The sequence below is a fragment of the Gorilla gorilla genome, chromosome 16 (assembly GCF_029281585.2).
Source record: "Gorilla gorilla gorilla isolate KB3781 chromosome 16, NHGRI_mGorGor1-v2.1_pri, whole genome shotgun sequence".
Lineage (NCBI taxonomy): Eukaryota > Metazoa > Chordata > Mammalia > Primates > Hominidae > Gorilla > Gorilla gorilla.
This window is the reverse complement of record NC_073240.2, coordinates 48961704-48979582: the sequence shown is the minus strand read 5'-3', so window position 1 is coordinate 48979582 and position 17879 is coordinate 48961704. Positions and strand designations below refer to the sequence as shown.

Below are 17879 nucleotides of genomic sequence, written 5' to 3'. Positions count from 1 at the left end.
TTACTTAAACTTTCTCCTTTGTTTTCATAATTACTAAGATGGGAGTAATGATAGCACCTACCTCATAGTGCTATCAGGACTCGAAGAGTTAATATATGTAAACCATTTAGTGTTGGCTATTTATTATGCTTGTGATATTACCAGTGTACAAAGCACTAAGCACAGTGCTCAAAATATTTTAGCTACATAATAAATGTTAGCTTTAGTAATGATGATTGTTACTCCTGTCCAAGAGTCTCTTGTTCCTGAGTGTGAGATAATAGCTTGAAATCAAAGGCCATGCTACCAACATATAACATGTATCCCAGATACCTTTATTTGAGTTTGCTTCCAAATTATTCTAGTCCTCTTTGAGTCTATTATAGTTTATTATTAAAAAAGTTATTAACAGGAATGTATAGAATTAGCAGAGAAAATTTTGACTGTTGTGGTTTGTGTCAGCCAGTTATTTGGTGGTTTTTATGCATAAGCCAGGGCCAGTGCTTCAGAAATATATTGGTATCTTAATTTTCTTTAAATTATAATAATCAGAATGATTATTTTGAGGATTAAATTAGGTTGGTGCAAAAGTAAATGCAGTTTTTGCCATTAAAAAAAGCTTTGAATTAAAATAATGGCAAAAACTGCATTTACTTTTGCACCAACCTGACAATTTTCCGTTTTATGTTTTCTGTTTCTCTTCAAAGGACATGTACTACAGATTCTTAGTGTCTTTTTCTTTTATTGGAAAAAAATGTTTATTGGATGCTAAATATCATCCAATAAACTTCCATATAATATTGGATGCTAAATATCATGTTATTGTGTTCTTTTAAGTTTCAGCACATTGTAGATCCTCAGTAATATTTCAGAGACCCTGGAGTTATATAATCCAAGTTGAAAGAGGATGCCGCCATTTTTAACTTTTTTAAGAGAGAAAAAAAAGGCTAAATTTGGCCTAGCTAAGTGATGAGCGATTTATTCAGTTGACTTTTTTGAATTAATGTCACTTTGGCAGTCCCTTTCCTGGGATATCTAATTTATAGAGGGGTGGATGGAATGAATGCTTAGAACTGCTAATGAGGAAAGTCTAAGGAAGGTGTATTTCTAATGTTCCTTAACAGACTTTAGAATTACATTTTTTTCATTTAATTAAATGCAGAATAGTAGCAGTTATAAACTGCTATTGTAGGCCCTCCAAAAGCAATAGCAGTCAGTAACCAGCAGGCTGACAGCAAGGGGAAAAGAAGAGTAAAAGTCATGTTATATAGTAGGTGGTTTGTTTTATATAAATTTTATTTTATATATGTTTTATGTATGTATGCACGTATTGTATGTGTATATATTTCTGTCATATATATGTATATAAAAGACAGATCAACACAGCAATACATCTTGTTAATGTTATAAGCACAAACAACCGAAATAGCTTACTATACTAGTTCAAGAAACATCTTCTCTTCTGAGTTATCTTTCTTCCCCATAGGTAGCCACTATCCTAAATTTCGTATTTTTACCTCTTTTTGAATCCTCAGGCCTGAAGAATTTATTATTTATTAACTTATATGTTTTGAAGCATTCTTTGATACATTTTTTTTCTTTTGTAATCCTTTATATTCCTTCATAGTGAAGAAATATGTTGGAAGCCAGAATGGTTTTATTATTTTACGTTTTCACCTTTTATTCTCCAGCCATCCTAGAGAATTTATTAAAGTCACCTGACTTTGTTTTTATTAGTACTGTATTCCCAGACTGAGGCCAGCAAAGTAGATTTGATGGTTACCTTTACACTTCATCTTAGCCTAAAGATGGAGAAGTGATGATGGGGTGATTACCTTTAACATAATCATTTGGCATTGCAGATGATAGTCTATCAATGTGTTTATGTGGTTTTTGTTTATTTATTTTTGTTTTTTAGTATTCCACCTAGTGGGATGAGTGAGAAGTACATTTATGTTTGTGTGCGTGTGTGTGTGTGTGTATGTTTGGTTTTGTTTAAAGGTAGGGTGTTTCTCTTAAAAAATTAATGAACCTAACAAAAAAACAATGTTTAATATCATTTCTCACTTGGACACTTAGCCCTCCTTTATCTCTCTTCTCCTCCATCTCAGATTATAATCATTGTTGAAGAAGGTAAGAGTTTAGAAGGTGGGTAATTGTATTTTGTTCAGGAATAAAATTTACAGATTACAATCGGCCATCCTATCCTCTACCCCAATATTTGGGTTTTATAACAGTCTGTTCCACTATTGAAAAGCTTTGAATTAGTCTGAATTTGGCATTCCATTGGGCATCCAATAGTGAGAATTGACCATTCCTACATTTTGGAAAGAAAAGTTGCAGTGAGTACTTCGCTCTTCTTTGAGTTACATGTATGTATACATGTACCCTAGTGTGAGAGCAAAATTAAACTAATTTCAAGTTCTTAAGTGGCTTTAGTGATTGGAAAAAAATATTTAACTGACATCTCTGGAGGCTGAAATATTTTGTTTATCCACAGGTTTTTATGGGACTCAATTCTCTGGATGAGAAAAAAGCTCACTCTTCAAGAGGGTCAATAATTTGAGCCAGACAGGATAGCTACTGTAGAATTTAAGTTGTTATTTTAATTATGTAGAATTACTGATGTATTTAGTGGAATTTAACATTCAATGTGCGTTATAGGATCCTGATGGAGAAAATGCTCGTAGGGCATTGCAGCGAACAGGAGGATCATTTCCAGGAGGACACGTCTCTGATATGGGATCAGGGTTGATGAATTTACCACCTTCCATTCTCAATAATCCAAACATTCCTCCTGAAGTCATCAGTAATTTGCAGGCCGGTAGACTTGGTTCCACAATTTTTGTTGCCAATGTAAGTTCAAGCTTTAGTCTAAAATTTGTCATTCAGATAGATAGCTAATTTGATTAAATGAATGAGTTATAGGTTTATAGAACATTTTGCTTATTTTTAACTAAAGTAAGTGAAATAGTAATTATTGTAAACTTAAAATCAATTGATGTATATACATACATATATGTATATACACACACACAGACACACAAGGTTAGAGTTTAAATACAACTATTTGGATTTTTTAAACATGGAACTGTGCAGTTTATACACATTCAAGCAGTTCTTGAAATTATATGTGTTTTGGTTTATATTGGTAAATGGATTTCTTTTTTTAGTCTTGATATTTGTGAATATGCATGCCATAGTTGGTTTGTTATTTGTTCTAAGCATTTGAAAGTCAGTGAAAACAATACTTTTCAAAATCTGGATTTCGCTTGGTAAAAATAGATATGCAAGTTTTAAATGTACAAGACAGGTTTGAGCAGTTGAGAGATGATTTTGGAAATTTTAAAAAAATAAGGATAAGGAACAATGTAGACGTAGCTTAAATGATTTTAAACAACTGAAGATGTTTTAAAATTTGAACATTATCAATATATTGTTGAACTAGAATTATAGTTCTTTATGGTTTTAAGAGTTTAGAAAAGATTTTTTGTATTTACAGATGGGGAGACGGATTTATTAGGTATGTAACTTTATACAATTTTATATTAAGCTTGACTTCAAAGTTGGTTGGAAGAAGCTAAAGGAAGTGTTCAGCATAGCTGGAACTGTGAAGCGGGCAGATATTAAAGAAGACAAAGATGGCAAGAGCAGAGGAATGGGCACTGTCACTTTTGAGCAAGCAATTGAAGCAGTTCAAGCAATTTGTATCCTGATTTACATTTCAGCATTGTTTATGAGGTTGAAGAAGCATAATACCACCTTTGTTTTGGCGGGGGGTAATTGAATTTAAGGTTGCCTGGCTTAGAGATGTGTGTTAGACTTTAGTCTCCAGCAAATAAAACCCTTAGTAGGTCCACGTATTAAAGTCACTCTTAAAACTTGAATTGGCCATATTGTACAGGGCTGGTATGAAGTTTTTTCTTTTCTTTCTTCCTACCACAATTAATTGTATACATGCATTTAACAATTGTGTAATCTATTGTATATTAATGCAGTTACTTTAAGCAAAGCCTTACAAGTTTACTTTTTTCAATGGTTGAATTAAAAATACATCTTATTGATGAAATAAAACCGTAAAGCAAAGAATTGAATATTTTTTTGAGTATATGAAAGTGGCTAATATCAATAAGTATTAAAGATGTTAATTAAAATATAAGAGATAGTTGGACTCTAAGATTATTAAAAATTAGTTTGTGTTCTAATTTTATAGTTATCTTAACTGACTTTCCTTGACTGAACCAACAGCTATGTTCAATGGGCAGTTTTTATTTGATAGACCTATGCATGTGAAAATGGTGAGTTCCTGTATATCACTTCAACCTCCAACCTCTTCAGGTCTTTTATTGGCTCTCCTCTACATTACAATTCTTTGTGGTAATATGTTAACCATATTATAAACTTTCTTGCAATTAGGATGACAAGTCTGTTCCTCATGAAGAGTACCGTTCACATGATGGTAAAACACCACAATTACCACGTAAGTAAAAGCTGTTATGAGAAACAACATAGGCTTTTTTTGGTTTGTTTTATTATGTGCTAAGCAACACTTTGTTTTTGTGCCTACATCCTAGTTTCTCACAATTTGGGATTAGTTTGGAGTTATGAAGATAGTTTGGCGCTATTGATTAGGAAGACTGAGAAGATAAGTGTTACGTGCCATTTTTTTTTTCTCTTTGGTAACTTTTCCTGACTAATCAGCAATACATTCTAAGATGTTTGGTAAATTTATACACTTGAAGGAAAAAAAGTCCTCTGTGATTTCACCATCTGTGGGTAACCTCATTATAACATTTTTGTGTATTTTCTTCTAGCCTGCTATGTATATTTTTTACATAGTTGGGAACAAAAATAATTTTGAATTATTTTTTGTTTAACATTAGAGTATAAGCATTTTTTCATGTTGAAGATTCTTTTCAAATATTTTTATTGGTAGTATAATAGTCTATCATATAGATGTTCCATAACTATTTCACTGTTCTGTATTTTAGGTGTTTTAACTTTTATTTTCTTTTGCGTAACCACAGAGTAACACATGCCTTTTTGTTCACAAATCTTTGTAATGTTTTTGAGTACTTCCTTCAGACAGATATTCTGAAGTAGATTTACAGTTCTCATGGGTTAGTATTATCAAATTGTTTTCCAAAATGACTATAACAGTGTAATATACTTATTGTATTATGTTTCTCAGTGCCTCTGTGTCTCAGTGCCTCCTTTGAAAAGTGGGGAGAATAATAGTGTCTACATCATGGGGTTGACATGAGTATTACATGAATTAATATATGTAAAGCACTTAGAATCATTTTGGCATAATGTAAACAATAAATATTAGCTATTGTTTTTACTATTTCACTGCATCTTCTCTGGTTTTTAAAGTATTCTTATAAGAAATCTTAAATATACAGACAAAAGTAAAATTACTCATATAGTTATCATATGCCATATTTGTTGTAGATTTTTTTCTTTAAAATAAATAAAATTTTACGGTAAAATGGAGCTTCCCCATCTCCCTTGCCCATCTTTCAACTTATGCCTTATCCAGAGCAAACAACTTATGGATAGAATATTTATCATTTAGGTTTTAATAATTTGACTACACATTTGTACATCCATAAACATAGGGAATTGTTTTGTTGGATTTAAAATTTTGTTTGAGTGATATCATAATGTATTATGTAACTTGCTTTTTTTTAAATTGTTTTTGAGATTCATTTATGTTGATAGATGTAGCTCTAGTTTCTTCGTTTTAACTGCTGATACCACATTTTATACATTTTTCTGTTTTTTAGGTTATTTTAATTTTTAGTTATTGTGTATTAAGTTGGAAAGTATTTGCTATTTTTTATCAGAATTATATGTTCTCTTTATATTTGCTAGAAATTATGTGTAAAACTGGCCTTCCTCTGTTGTTTCTGGGAAGTTTTTAACTACTGATGGTTTATATTTTCTGTCTTTTTTTTGAGTCAATTTTTGTAATTTCTATTTTTCTAAGGATTTTTTCGTTTTTGTTCATTTTCAAATATTTTGGCTTAAATTATCTCTTAAGTTTTTGCTACATCTATGTTTCTGTTTTAAAAATTCTGAATGTTTGCAATTTTTATTTTTTTCTTGGTTAATTTTGTTAGAAATTTGTCAGTTTAATAGAGTATTCAAATAACTGAATTTGGATGTTCTGTATTTCTAATTTCTGCACTTAGCCTTATTATTTTTTCCTTCTATTTATTGGGGTTTAGTTTGTTTTTGTCCTAACTCCTTAAGTTGAATGCTTACTTCAAATTGGTAGCTTTTCCTTTCTATTATAAGCAGTTATGACTATAAAGTTAGTACATGGGTTTTGCTATGGAGCATTTTTATGATGGGTCAGTTTTTAGAGTATTTAAAAATTACCATTATGGGCCGGGCATGGTGGCTAACACCTGTAATCCCAGCACTTTGGGAGGCCGAGGCAGGTGGATCACTTGAGGTCAGGAGTTCGAGATCAGCCTGGCCAACATGGTAAAACCCCGTCTCTACTAAAAATACAAAAAAAAGTAGCCAGGCATGGTGGCGCATGCCTGTAGTCCCAGTTACTCAGGAGACTAAGGCAGGAGAATTGCTTGAACCTGGGAGGCAGAGGTTGCAGTGAGCTGAGATAGTGCCCCTGCACTCCAGCCTGGGTGACAGAGGGAGACTCTGTCTCAAAAAAAAAAAAAAAATTACCATTATGATTTCTTATTGAGCCATGTATTATTTGAAAATGGAAGTTTTCGATTTCCAAATGTATGAGTTTTTTTTTTTTCCTTTGTACTTTTTCATTTCAATGTGGTCAGAGAACATGGTTTATATGTGAGTGTGATTCTTTGGAATTCATTTGGACTTATGGATGGCCTACCATATGGCACATTTTTCTTAAGTATTCTGGGTACAGTTGGTGAGTGCAGTGATCTATATATGTTCATTAAATCAAGTTTGCTAATCATTTAAATTGTCTTAGATCCAATACTTTTTCTGCTGTAACACTGTTTATCTTATTATCTTATGTGTCTGGTAAAATTGCCCAATAGAATAGTGGATTTGTCTACTTTTTCTTGTTTTTACTTAAATATTTTTAAGCTAGCTTAGTAGGTGCATCTAGATTAGAATTGATATATTTTCCTAGTGAATTAAAAATTTTATAGGGTGATTTTTTTCTCTAGTAATTACTTTGAGTCTTTGGTCTCGTTTTAATGTAAGTACAGCAGCTTTATTTTGTTTAGTACTTGCCTGGTACATTTTTCCTATTTTTTTTACTGTTTCAGGCATGCCCCTTATAAAGGGTGTTATTGCTGGGCTTAGACTTTTTTAAAAAATCACTTTGATAGTTTTTTTCACCATGAAATTGAAGAGTTCAATTTCTTCACATGTATTGGTTCATTTGGATTAATTTCCATTATATTGTGTCTTATTTTTCTGTCTTACAAATACTTATTTTTCTCCTATCTTGGATTGTTCTGGATATTTTAATATTTCTGTGAAGCCTGAAGTTAATATAATTATTCTTTTATGTAATAGTAGAGTGACCTTTGGATACAGTCACTTTCCTACTGAATTATACTATCATTGCTCAGCATTTTAGTTGTGTATTATTAGTTCTGTACTATTTTTTTTTTCTGTCCTGCAAGTTAGACAATGTTATTTACCATTTTCTTGTGTCATCACTCCTCTGCTTTTATAGACTCTGGCACTATTTTTTTTCCCCTGAAGCATATATGTTAGAAGCTCTTTTAAGTGAGGATCTTTTATTAGTAAATTCTCTCAATTTTGGGTTTTAAATGTCTTCAAAGATAGTTTAACTTGTATAAAGATTGATAATTATTTTCTCTAAGCACTTTGAAAATATTCTACAGTCTTCATGTTTACACTGTTGCTATTAAGTCAGCTATTTGTTGAATCATCCTTTCTTTATAAGTAATCTGTCCTTCCTGTGCAGTTTGTGCAGTTTGACAGCAAAGACCACAGTCTTAAAATCAGCTACATGTCATTATGCAAGCAACCTAAGGTCTCAAAAATTTCCTCTTCTATGGACAATAGATGTGGAAACACTTAAGGTGCCATATAAATATAAATAAATATTTATATCAATGAGAAAACTAGGTAATATAATATTTGCCTTATTCAGTGTTATACTTTCATGGTTATTGACTTTTTAGTTTGATTTGAACCATTTAAAAAGTAATTATCAAATTTTAAGTGGGCCTACAAATTTGGGCAAGATGCTCATTTTCAGATATGTGTGCCATATATAAGGTGATATGATATTATTCAAAATCCTCTAGGTATTTTATTATTCCTTTCAGTGTACCTTTAAGTGGGGTATAAGGTGTACTTTATATTATATCATGTTTTATTTCATAAAACACTTCTCATTAATAAATGGTTTTATAGTCGGGCTTCAGTGTGCTACTTTCTAGATAAAAACAAGAACCAGTGCTTTTATTTGAAAATTTGCAGAAATTTTAAAGATACTACTACAGGTATATAGCTTTTTAAAAAATTTTATTGCCAATTAGTTAATCATATATGGATCTTTGTAATGATTGTTCTCATTTTTGTTTTAGGTGGTCTTGGAGGCATTGGGATGGGACTTGGTCCGGGTGGACAGCCTATTAGTGCCAGCCAGTTGAACATAGGTGGAGTAATGGGAAATTTAGGTCCAGGTGGTGAGTATTCTAACTTCCTCTTTTCTTTTTAAATGATACATGTGCTAGCTAATAAAGCCTCCATTGATGTGGTTTGTAATAATGTTTAAAGGACTCTAATTAATAGTTAGATATTTACGGTGTCACTTCATTCTGAAAAAGGAATGAAACCTTGAGCACAGCTAACATGAAAGAGATAGGCAGAAGTCAGGAGGGTTTCTTTGGGGCCAGCTATGTTGTAGCTAGCCTTTTAGCATTTTGGATTTTGAAATGTCTTGAAGGCAGAAGGAGAATATATCATCTATGAACAGTATTTATGGAGTAGCTGAAATGCTACCATATCATAGGCAACTAAAATCTGTTTATCCAGTTGGGAAGGTGGCTTTTCAGGCAGTTATTTGGCTGCTCACCTGGAAGAACTCACAGTTCATTTTTAGAGATTGGTTTTTAAACTTTGGTGTTAGGACCCTTTTATATTTTAAAATTTGTTGAGAACCCGAAAATGCTTTGCTTATGTAGTTATAATTACCAGTATTTACTGTATTATAAATGAAAAATTAGAAATTAAAAAAATTACATATTAAAAAATGATAAACTTATTACACGTTAACATACATAAAAACTTTAAGAAAATAAACTATTTTTCAATGCAAAAAAGAAATTGGTGAGGAGAGTGGCATTGTTTTACCTTTCCACACATCTTTTTAATGTTTGGCTTAATATTGCTGTTATATCTGTTTCTGCACTTTAGTTTTTTGTGATATTGTACATCATATAGTGTTTGGAAAATTACACCTTAAACTCAAGAGAATGAGGGTAAAACATCAAATAATGTCTTAGTAGTATTTGGTGACTTAAATAGTTTTGACCTATTGAACCCTCAAGAGTCCCTGGACCATACTTTGTGAATTACTGTTTTAATTGATGGACTAATAAATGCTATCAGATTCCTATTTTGTCAAGATGCTGTAGTCACACTTTAAATTATGAGGCTCATTATCATAATCATTCTGATCCAAACAAGTTTTCTCCCTTACCCTTAGACTCTCACACCTACCTACTCTTTCCTAAATACATACTATTTATATTTTGAAAATTTTTACTGCTCTTTTAACTGCGATGTTTAGAGAGTCCTTACATTCTGGCCTGATCTCTAAATCTGCTGTAATGCTATTTCTGTGTCTATGCTGGAAAAAAAAAAATCATTGATAGTAGTATTTCTGTGTTTATTGTGGAAAAAAAAGTGAATGATTACCTAGTTCTAGATATTCTCTAACTGAATGTTGTGGGTGTTACTAGTGAATTTTGCTTTCTTGTCTGATAAATGTTCAAAGAAACCCTTTTGAAGATTCATGATTAGACAGCTGCTATGGCATAGCACTTTAAACCATGCCTCCTGTACCCTACCGCTTCTCTAGTGTTTCATTGTGGTTATACCAGTGGTATCTATTTTGCTATAATGCATTATATCATCTTTTAGTCATAAAAATAAAATATACTTAAAGTACATACTGTGTATTTTATTTGAGGTATGGGAATGGATGGTCCAGGTTTTGGAGGAATGAATAGAATTGGAGGAGGTATGTATAAAGATTTGTTTTTTTGTATGTACCCATCACCATTTTTAATAAACTGGAAACTGTGTTGAGAATTCCATGAAAAAAAAGTCATGGTTTATTGTTGGCTCATGTTCTAAAGGCTGCTAGCAGAAATTGAGCCTGGTACATACTTAAAGGAAGGTGATGTGTTAAGAAGTAGCTGCACAAGGTAGGGTGGATGAAGAGCTTACTGGTGAGATTTAACATTTACAAAATGTACCTTTCAGCTACATGACTGACAGTCGGATCTCAAAATTAATCTTTATTCCATAGGAATAGGGTTTGGTGGTCTGGAAGCAATGAATAGCATGGGAGGATTTGGAGGAGTTGGCCGAATGGGAGGTAGGTAAACGTATGCAGTGGGAAGTGTGTGCATATTTAGTTTTCCCTATTATTAATATTTCCCCCCTATAACTTAGGAATGTGTGCTAAAAATGTCTTCAGAAGGCATATAGGCACTAGGGGGTAAGGACAGGCCTGGGGAATGGGGATGATATGTGTGGCATGTGAGGTAAATTGGGTAAATGACAGACTATTTTGTATTTGTGACTTACGCTGTCTTTTCATAATTTAGATACATTCCTGAATGTTTTCAACATGTATTGATGTATTTGAAAAGGGTTAATTTGTTGCACAATTTTTTCAGAGCTGTACCGTGGTGCGATGACTAGTAGCATGGAGCGAGATTTTGGACGTGGTGATATTGGAATAAATCGAGGCTTTGGAGATTCCTTTGGTAGACTTGGTAGGGCTGGCTGCATCCTTCTCCTTTTCTTTTTGTAGGCTATAATTTTCGAAATTTGGTTTCTCTTTTTTTATGAAAAATCAGAAAATAATAATGTTTTATACAACTTATTACCTGAAGAAAACACTTTAAGGATTTTAATATGCTAGCTCTCTTTTTCAACATCTTACATATTTGAACTCTATTTTCAGAAGACTTAATGCTTTTCATTTATTGTAAATCAGATCACATAGTACCTTGGGAATTTTAAAGTATGATTATTTAAAATTAATTAGTATATTATCTTTCCATCCTTGTTTAGGCAGTGCAATGATTGGAGGGTTTGCAGGAAGAATAGGAGCTTCTAACATGGGTCCAGTAGGATCTGGAATAAGTAGGTTTAAATTTTACTAGAATTTATTCAGTAATATTTGAGTGCTTGCAAAGACTTTGCAAGGGTAGTTATTGTAGTATAGTAATACTTTGTTCTTATACGTTAATGTGTCTTGCTATAATTTGAGAAACCTTGATAATTGAGCAAAGCCTTTCTGTTTGATTATTGTTTGAAATTTCTAAATTAACTGTTTGAATGTTACTTTTTTGATATTTCTAAACTATGTGTTAACAGCCAATCCAAGAACCTTCTTTCCAACTAAGGAATCTGGGGATTTCTCTGATCATGTTTCAGGAGCAACTTTTGCTTTAGCACCAACTTTGTTTCCTTGCTTATTTTCTATAATAGCTATTAGTGACTAGCTTATTTTATTTGTAAACATCTATGTCTTTTGGTAAATGCAGATATAGCACTCTTAGGCATCTCCTGAGCTTGAGTCAGGCTAAGGTTGAAAGAGGTACTTAATTCTTTTCCTCTTGAACCTTTCCCGTAGTAGCATCAAGAGTAGTTGCAACACTGGGGAATGCTGAATCTCCCATCCGTCTATTTCCACTCCTACCTTTTAGGCCTTATATTAAGCCTGAATACGTGGATTATTTATTTATTTTTTTAACCTCTTTTGCTTACTGGGACATATCTCTGAGCTCTCCGTACTTTATTGACTTCCTTTAATTGATCAAATTTCACAAATAGAAAATACAACCTATTAAACTATTCTAAGAGTAAATTCTAAAATCCTGTCAGCTGAAGACGTCTACTTCCATTTATCTTGCTCCTCATTTTATTCCTCCTTCCATCATCTTTTAGCCTCAGCCATTTCCTATTAGTCCTAACTTCCTTACCTTCCTCTTTTATCTCAGTGTTTGTACTTCTGTTTCCCTGATTTTATATTGGTTATTCACAAAAAGCCAATTTGAGGGTGATGTTAATTTTTAGAATTTCCATGTTTGGGGATATTACATACAAGACAGAAGGTTTGATAATGAGTAAGATGGGAGCAATTGAAAAGGACAGGAAATCGAGTCAGTGCATAAGAATGAAGTAGGTATGAGTTCGGAGCTAAATTCTTAAGCTCTGGCTAACGGGAAGTGACAGCATTTTTTGTTCCCTTGACAAGTTCTGTATAATATTGAGATTAAAAGTTATGTTTTGCTATGAGTATTGAATTACCATGAGAATAAAAACTGGGAAACAGAGGTGAAGATGCTGAGGTGAAAGATAACCTAGGAAAGGAGTATTTACTTGTAGGAGAGTATGATGAGAGCGGCTTGAGTGCTAGAGTTGTAATAACTTGAATTTATCTCTGTGTATCTTTATTCTAGCAATTATTATGCTTGATATTATTGGAAAATAAAAATAAGGATCAGAACAACTGTCCTGTTATTGGAAGCAGTGATTGGTAGAGGATTTATATATTTATATGATATATTTAGTGATCAGAATACAATTTTATACAGTTATATATGTATAATGTATTTATACAGTGGCTAGAATTTCTCAGCTAACTAAATGTATATGTAAGCAAATTCTGTTCTTTGGAAAGTTGTTATCTGTATGAAAATAATTTTATGTTTGTATATTATTTAATTATATAAACAAATTAATTTCCCCCTTCTTTCTCAAAAATGTTTATCTCCTCTTCTTTTCCTCCTTTCTCCTCTTCTCCTTTTCCTTATGTTTTTGAAACAAAAACACAAAATTCCCAAATCCCCCCGTCCTTTCTTGAAAATCCAGGTGGTGGAATGGGTGGCATGAACAGTGTGACTGGAGGAATGGGGATGGGACTGGACCGGATGAGTTCCAGCTTTGATAGAATGGGACCAGGTATAGGAGCTATACTGGAAAGGAGCATCGATATGGATCGAGGATTTTTATCGGGTCCGATGGGAAGCGGAATGAGAGAGAGAATAGGCTCCAAAGGCAACCAGATATTTGTCAGAAATGTAAGCAAATAAATATTAAGGATAATTGAAATTCTTTTTTTTCTTGTATATATGTTACTAATACCTCTTTTCATTCTAGCTACCTTTTGACTTGACTTGGCAGAAACTAAAAGAGAAATTCAGTCAGTGTGGTAAGTATGCAAATGACTGCAGATATGTTGATATTGATTATGGAGGAAAATTGGTTTTAAACTTCTATACACTGTGTTTAGACCTTTGCCTGTCCAGATGCCTATTCCTGGATAGTCTTGATAGTGTGCCAGGTCTAATTCCACTTCAAATAAATGAATTATTTCACTATCTTTTGACTTAGAGCAGTGCTATTACTACTAGGTAATAACAAGGTTTAGGTAACAAGGTTTAGGATATACCCTATCATTGTTTTCTGTTAATAAAGATAGGGCTTATTTTATTACCTCATTTTAAAAAGATAAATATATTATCATTCTTTGCATTAAACTTTTTTCTCATGAGAAATATTAATAAATGGTATATTTATTTCCTTGTTTATAGTATAGTGCAGGGGATTATCAGCATAACCAACTGAGATGCTGATGTCCAATTGATAAAGGAGTTAATAGGTGAGACCCATTCTACATACACTGTATTCCTACCCAACACAGGAAACCTAGCTGGTAGCATACAACCCACTGTCAGGAATGCCTTGGACATGGGTACATTTTGGTTGCCCTTCTTATTCTTTTATAAACTGTTCTTAACTATAATGATACTACTTATACAACCTTAATGTGTTCCATAGGTCTGTGGAAGATTAGGTGGTTTATCACTTTTAAAAAAGAGCTTTTTATATACCATACTTAACTTTTGTTACAAATATCTTAATTGACTAAATTCTCACTTTTTCTTTCTTTTGCAATAATGGGAGAATTCATGTGAGTGTTATAAAGTAAAATATTTTTTGCTAGTATTAATATTTTTCTGCTATTGCATGGAATCTCAGCGACTGTAGTCACAATAGGAAATTACATAAGATAGCATATATATAATTTCTGAGGTCATGAAGGAATAGGTTTAGTGTTCTGTCACAAAATAGCCTTTGTGGCCACTACAGAGATAATATTATCTCATATTTCTTTATATCTAACTCTTTTGTAGCTTTTATTATATTAATAGTTATTTGTTCAAGTTTTCTTCCATCCTACGTGGAAGCTCTTGAAGGCAAGAATTGTCTTTTTATCTTAGCTCCTTTTGTTGCTTCTGTACATATGGTAAGAGTTTATGAAAAGTTGATAAGTTAAACATTCTGGGTAGATGTTCATTTATTCAGTAATTTATTCATTAAATCCACAAACATATTTTTGGCAGTCTGTTAGGCCCTAGAATTTTGAAGGTGAACAAAGTGAGATGCTCCTGCCATCAAAGAACATACAACATGAATTTGTCTAGGATGTTCTGTTGACTCTCTTTCTTGATCATCCTTTTATTTTGCACTAATCAAAAATTCAAGAAAAAGTTGTTGAAAACAAGTTAACTGGTTAATAGTCACCACTAAGAGAAAGCAAAATAGTAAAGTGGCCTTGAGGTATTGGTCTTCTTTGCAGGAGTAAGAAGATCTACCAGAATGAGTAAGCAGTGTCTGGCCATGAATCCTGTAGACTACAGAGGAAAGAATGTATATAGGATCTTAGTGAAATACATCAAATGAGGAGCAGTGGCAGCAAGTATAATCTCTGTTGATTTAGTCTGAGTGAAAAAAAAATCTCCAAATGAGATATGACATTATGTTAAAAGTAGAAATGAAACTTAGCAAGATAAAGAGCAAAGCAGGACAAAGAAATGACAATGAAAAGGTGACCATTGTTGAGTTGACTGTTCTTTATTCTTTGTAGGCTGCTTTCCGTTTAAGGTTAGATATGAGCAAGGCTTGCAGCAAACTTCAAGTGTTTGGTGGGCTTCTGGTTGGAGTGGCATTGTTTTGACATGAGGAAATCAGCAATTGCAAGACATTTTTTGAAAGGAAAAAGCATTCAAATCTAAATAGAAAATTTTTACAGTATGTTAGCCATATAAAATAATGGTTAAATTATTCTTTACTTTGCTATTTTAGCTCTATTCTTATAATCCTTTTTTGATTATAATTATATTTTAAGATTAATGATTTTTGTTTTATCAATTCTTTTGTAAAAGTTTCTGACTCTTAGATTCTATATTAAGATAATACCATATTTACACAATTCCCTATATCTCCCTTATTTTTAACCTTGAACTACATTGATGGAAAAGTTATAATAATATAGAATTAAGTGTCCAGCTATTGACAACTGTACAAATTATCTAGCTAGTATGAACTGAACCATCCATTTTTATGCCATGTCACTTATTTATAAATCTTTTTCTTAGTATGAGACATTTCTTTTTAACATGCTGCAAGCCAGTAATGGCCTCTTGGGCAGTAAAAGGCAGTCTTCTGTTGTTGTTTTTCTTGTAAGCCCAAAGAGAGTAAGTATATTCTCTTGCTTGCTTCTTAGTAAGAATCTAGTAGTACTCCATGCATCTCCCATAAACAATATCTGTCAGTAAAGGGTGCCACTGGCAACCCCCTCTGCTTATAAATTATCTCTAGTGATTAACTGTTCTTGATGGAGTAATTACAAAGGCTGAGTAAATGTTATATTATGGGTTATATTACCCTCAATAGAACATTTTCTCAGCCTTTGTAATTCAGAAAAGATTGTTTTCAGATCTTTCCAAATATAACAAGATGAGAAATAAGTGAATATAACTGCTATTTTCTGGTTCCATCAAGCCCCTAAAGGTAACATTTTTGACCCCAGGCTGGTGAGATACACATCTTTCCTGTAGCAAAAGAGATCTATCTTTTTATCTTGCCTTGTGTAATTCCTCAGAGAGATGCATTATCAAAAAGGCTGAGTATAAATAAATTAACCTATTTAGTATTGGACCCCACATCATTTCAGCTTGTGCTAATAGGGTCAAATGGGCATAGTCTTTTAAATGTGCTCCCATGTCATCTGTATACTTTAGCTGCATTCTGGCCTTCTGGCTCAGTATGATGTAAGACTATAACATTTTAGAACTTCAGCACAAGGAAAACCCATTCTCAATTATTCTTGCTATAAGCCATATAAACAGATAAAACTTTGTTCCACAGATTTCCATTATGTAGTATTTCTACATCAGTGTGCTTGTCAACTGCATGGAAAATGGAGGCTTATGGTAGATTTTATTGATTAAAGTACTTGCTGCTTCAAGCATTTTGAGTGGACTTTAGAATAACTTAACAGTAAAATTGCAGTAATAGTACAAATGATATATGATGAGCATTCATTGATAGGCTCTATCTTTTGTTTGTAAAGAAACAACAGAATACTTTGCTTTTCTATCCCTTATATCCTTATTATGTTTTCTTATCGTAGAATTTCTGATTTTCCTGTTTTCATCCGTGGTTGTGTTAACTTCATGTAGGCAGTAGATTTTATTGAACATCCTTTAATTTGGTCTGTTTTTACATGTGTTTTTATACTGGCATATCCCAAAATATACCCCACAAGATGTTTATAGACTGGGTTAAATAAAACAGAAAGATTTCTTTTACTGTGGGACAAATCCTTTTTATTACTAGTATATGTAACAGCAATATGTTTGATTATTCTGTGATACTGATTTCTCATGGCATACTATTTTGTCCTGTGCTGTTGCCAAAATATCAGTCCTGTTTTTGTTTTCTTGGAATCGTACAAGATTATTAGATATTTAACTTAGTTGAGGAAGTTCTCAGAGCATGTAAAAAGTCAGGCAGGTCTGATTTTAATCAGCTATTTGAAACTAATTTTTTTCTCCTCAATTATTTATCTTTAGAAAAGAAAATATTTCAGTTGGTGTTTTTATAGGATCAGGAAGAAACTTAGAACATTTATAACTCTTTCTGGTTCTGTACTGCTGGGATTCTTTTTAGGGGAGCAGTCTAACCATAAAACAAATATTTATGGGCTACTGTCCATATAGCTTGAACATCAGAACTGTAAGAAAGTTCAAGTATCTTAGCTGAGGGACCTTGTCAACTAGAAAATTTTTGAGGTCATTGTGAGGTCAGGAATTTGGAGGTCTGAGTGCTGATTTCTAAACTGAAAGAGGCAATTTAAGAGAAAAACAAAAAAGAGAAACTGTCCTGAAAGATCGAGAGACAGATTATGCAAGAAATAGTGACATGTTTTCTTTTGAGGTTTTGAAGATTTCTTGCTTAGGTGAACTTTACTATTGCTGATAAATCTATGATGGGATACTTAAGAAAAACTCTACGTTTTTAGGTAAAATTAAGATAAGGAAGAATCTTTAACCTTAAAAGCCCTTGAAAATCCTCCACAGTTCTTTTCAAAATAAACTGTAAGGTGCTGTCATTTACCAACAGCTTCTTTAATTAAACTTGCTTTTTTTCAGGTACCAGCATTCAAGATATTAAGAGGACTCTGGGAATTGTGCTGCATTTATCTTTAAATTGTTTTAAAATGTGTTTTCCAGTTTCATTTTATGATGTTTATTAGAAAGTGTGATTACTGTGTTTTTGCTTTTTTTCCCCATTTCATTCCAGTTGTGGGCTAAATA

The 17879-nt window shown here is 32.5% G+C and overlaps 1 protein-coding gene across 2 annotated transcripts in view; it reads left to right on the top strand.

Annotated features, from left to right (window-relative positions):
- The window catches only part of MYEF2 (myelin expression factor 2), a 44061-nt gene that overhangs the window by 16246 nt on the left and 9936 nt on the right, over positions 1 to 17879 (top strand). The window contains exons 6-16 of one of the 2 annotated variants that reach the window (XM_004056143.5): positions 2644 to 2835; positions 3533 to 3686; positions 4228 to 4277; positions 4396 to 4459; positions 8556 to 8657; positions 10166 to 10216; positions 10508 to 10576; positions 10881 to 10979; positions 11281 to 11352; positions 13087 to 13295; positions 13375 to 13426. In XM_004056143.5, coding sequence (XP_004056191.1) covers positions 2644 to 2835; positions 3533 to 3686; positions 4228 to 4277; positions 4396 to 4459; positions 8556 to 8657; positions 10166 to 10216; positions 10508 to 10576; positions 10881 to 10979; positions 11281 to 11352; positions 13087 to 13295; positions 13375 to 13426 — 1114 coding nt within the window. The remainder of the gene's footprint in view (positions 1 to 2643; positions 2836 to 3532; positions 3687 to 4227; positions 4278 to 4395; positions 4460 to 8555; positions 8658 to 10165; positions 10217 to 10507; positions 10577 to 10880; positions 10980 to 11280; positions 11353 to 13086; positions 13296 to 13374; positions 13427 to 17879) is intronic. The other variant, XM_004056142.5, reaches the window with a different exon arrangement.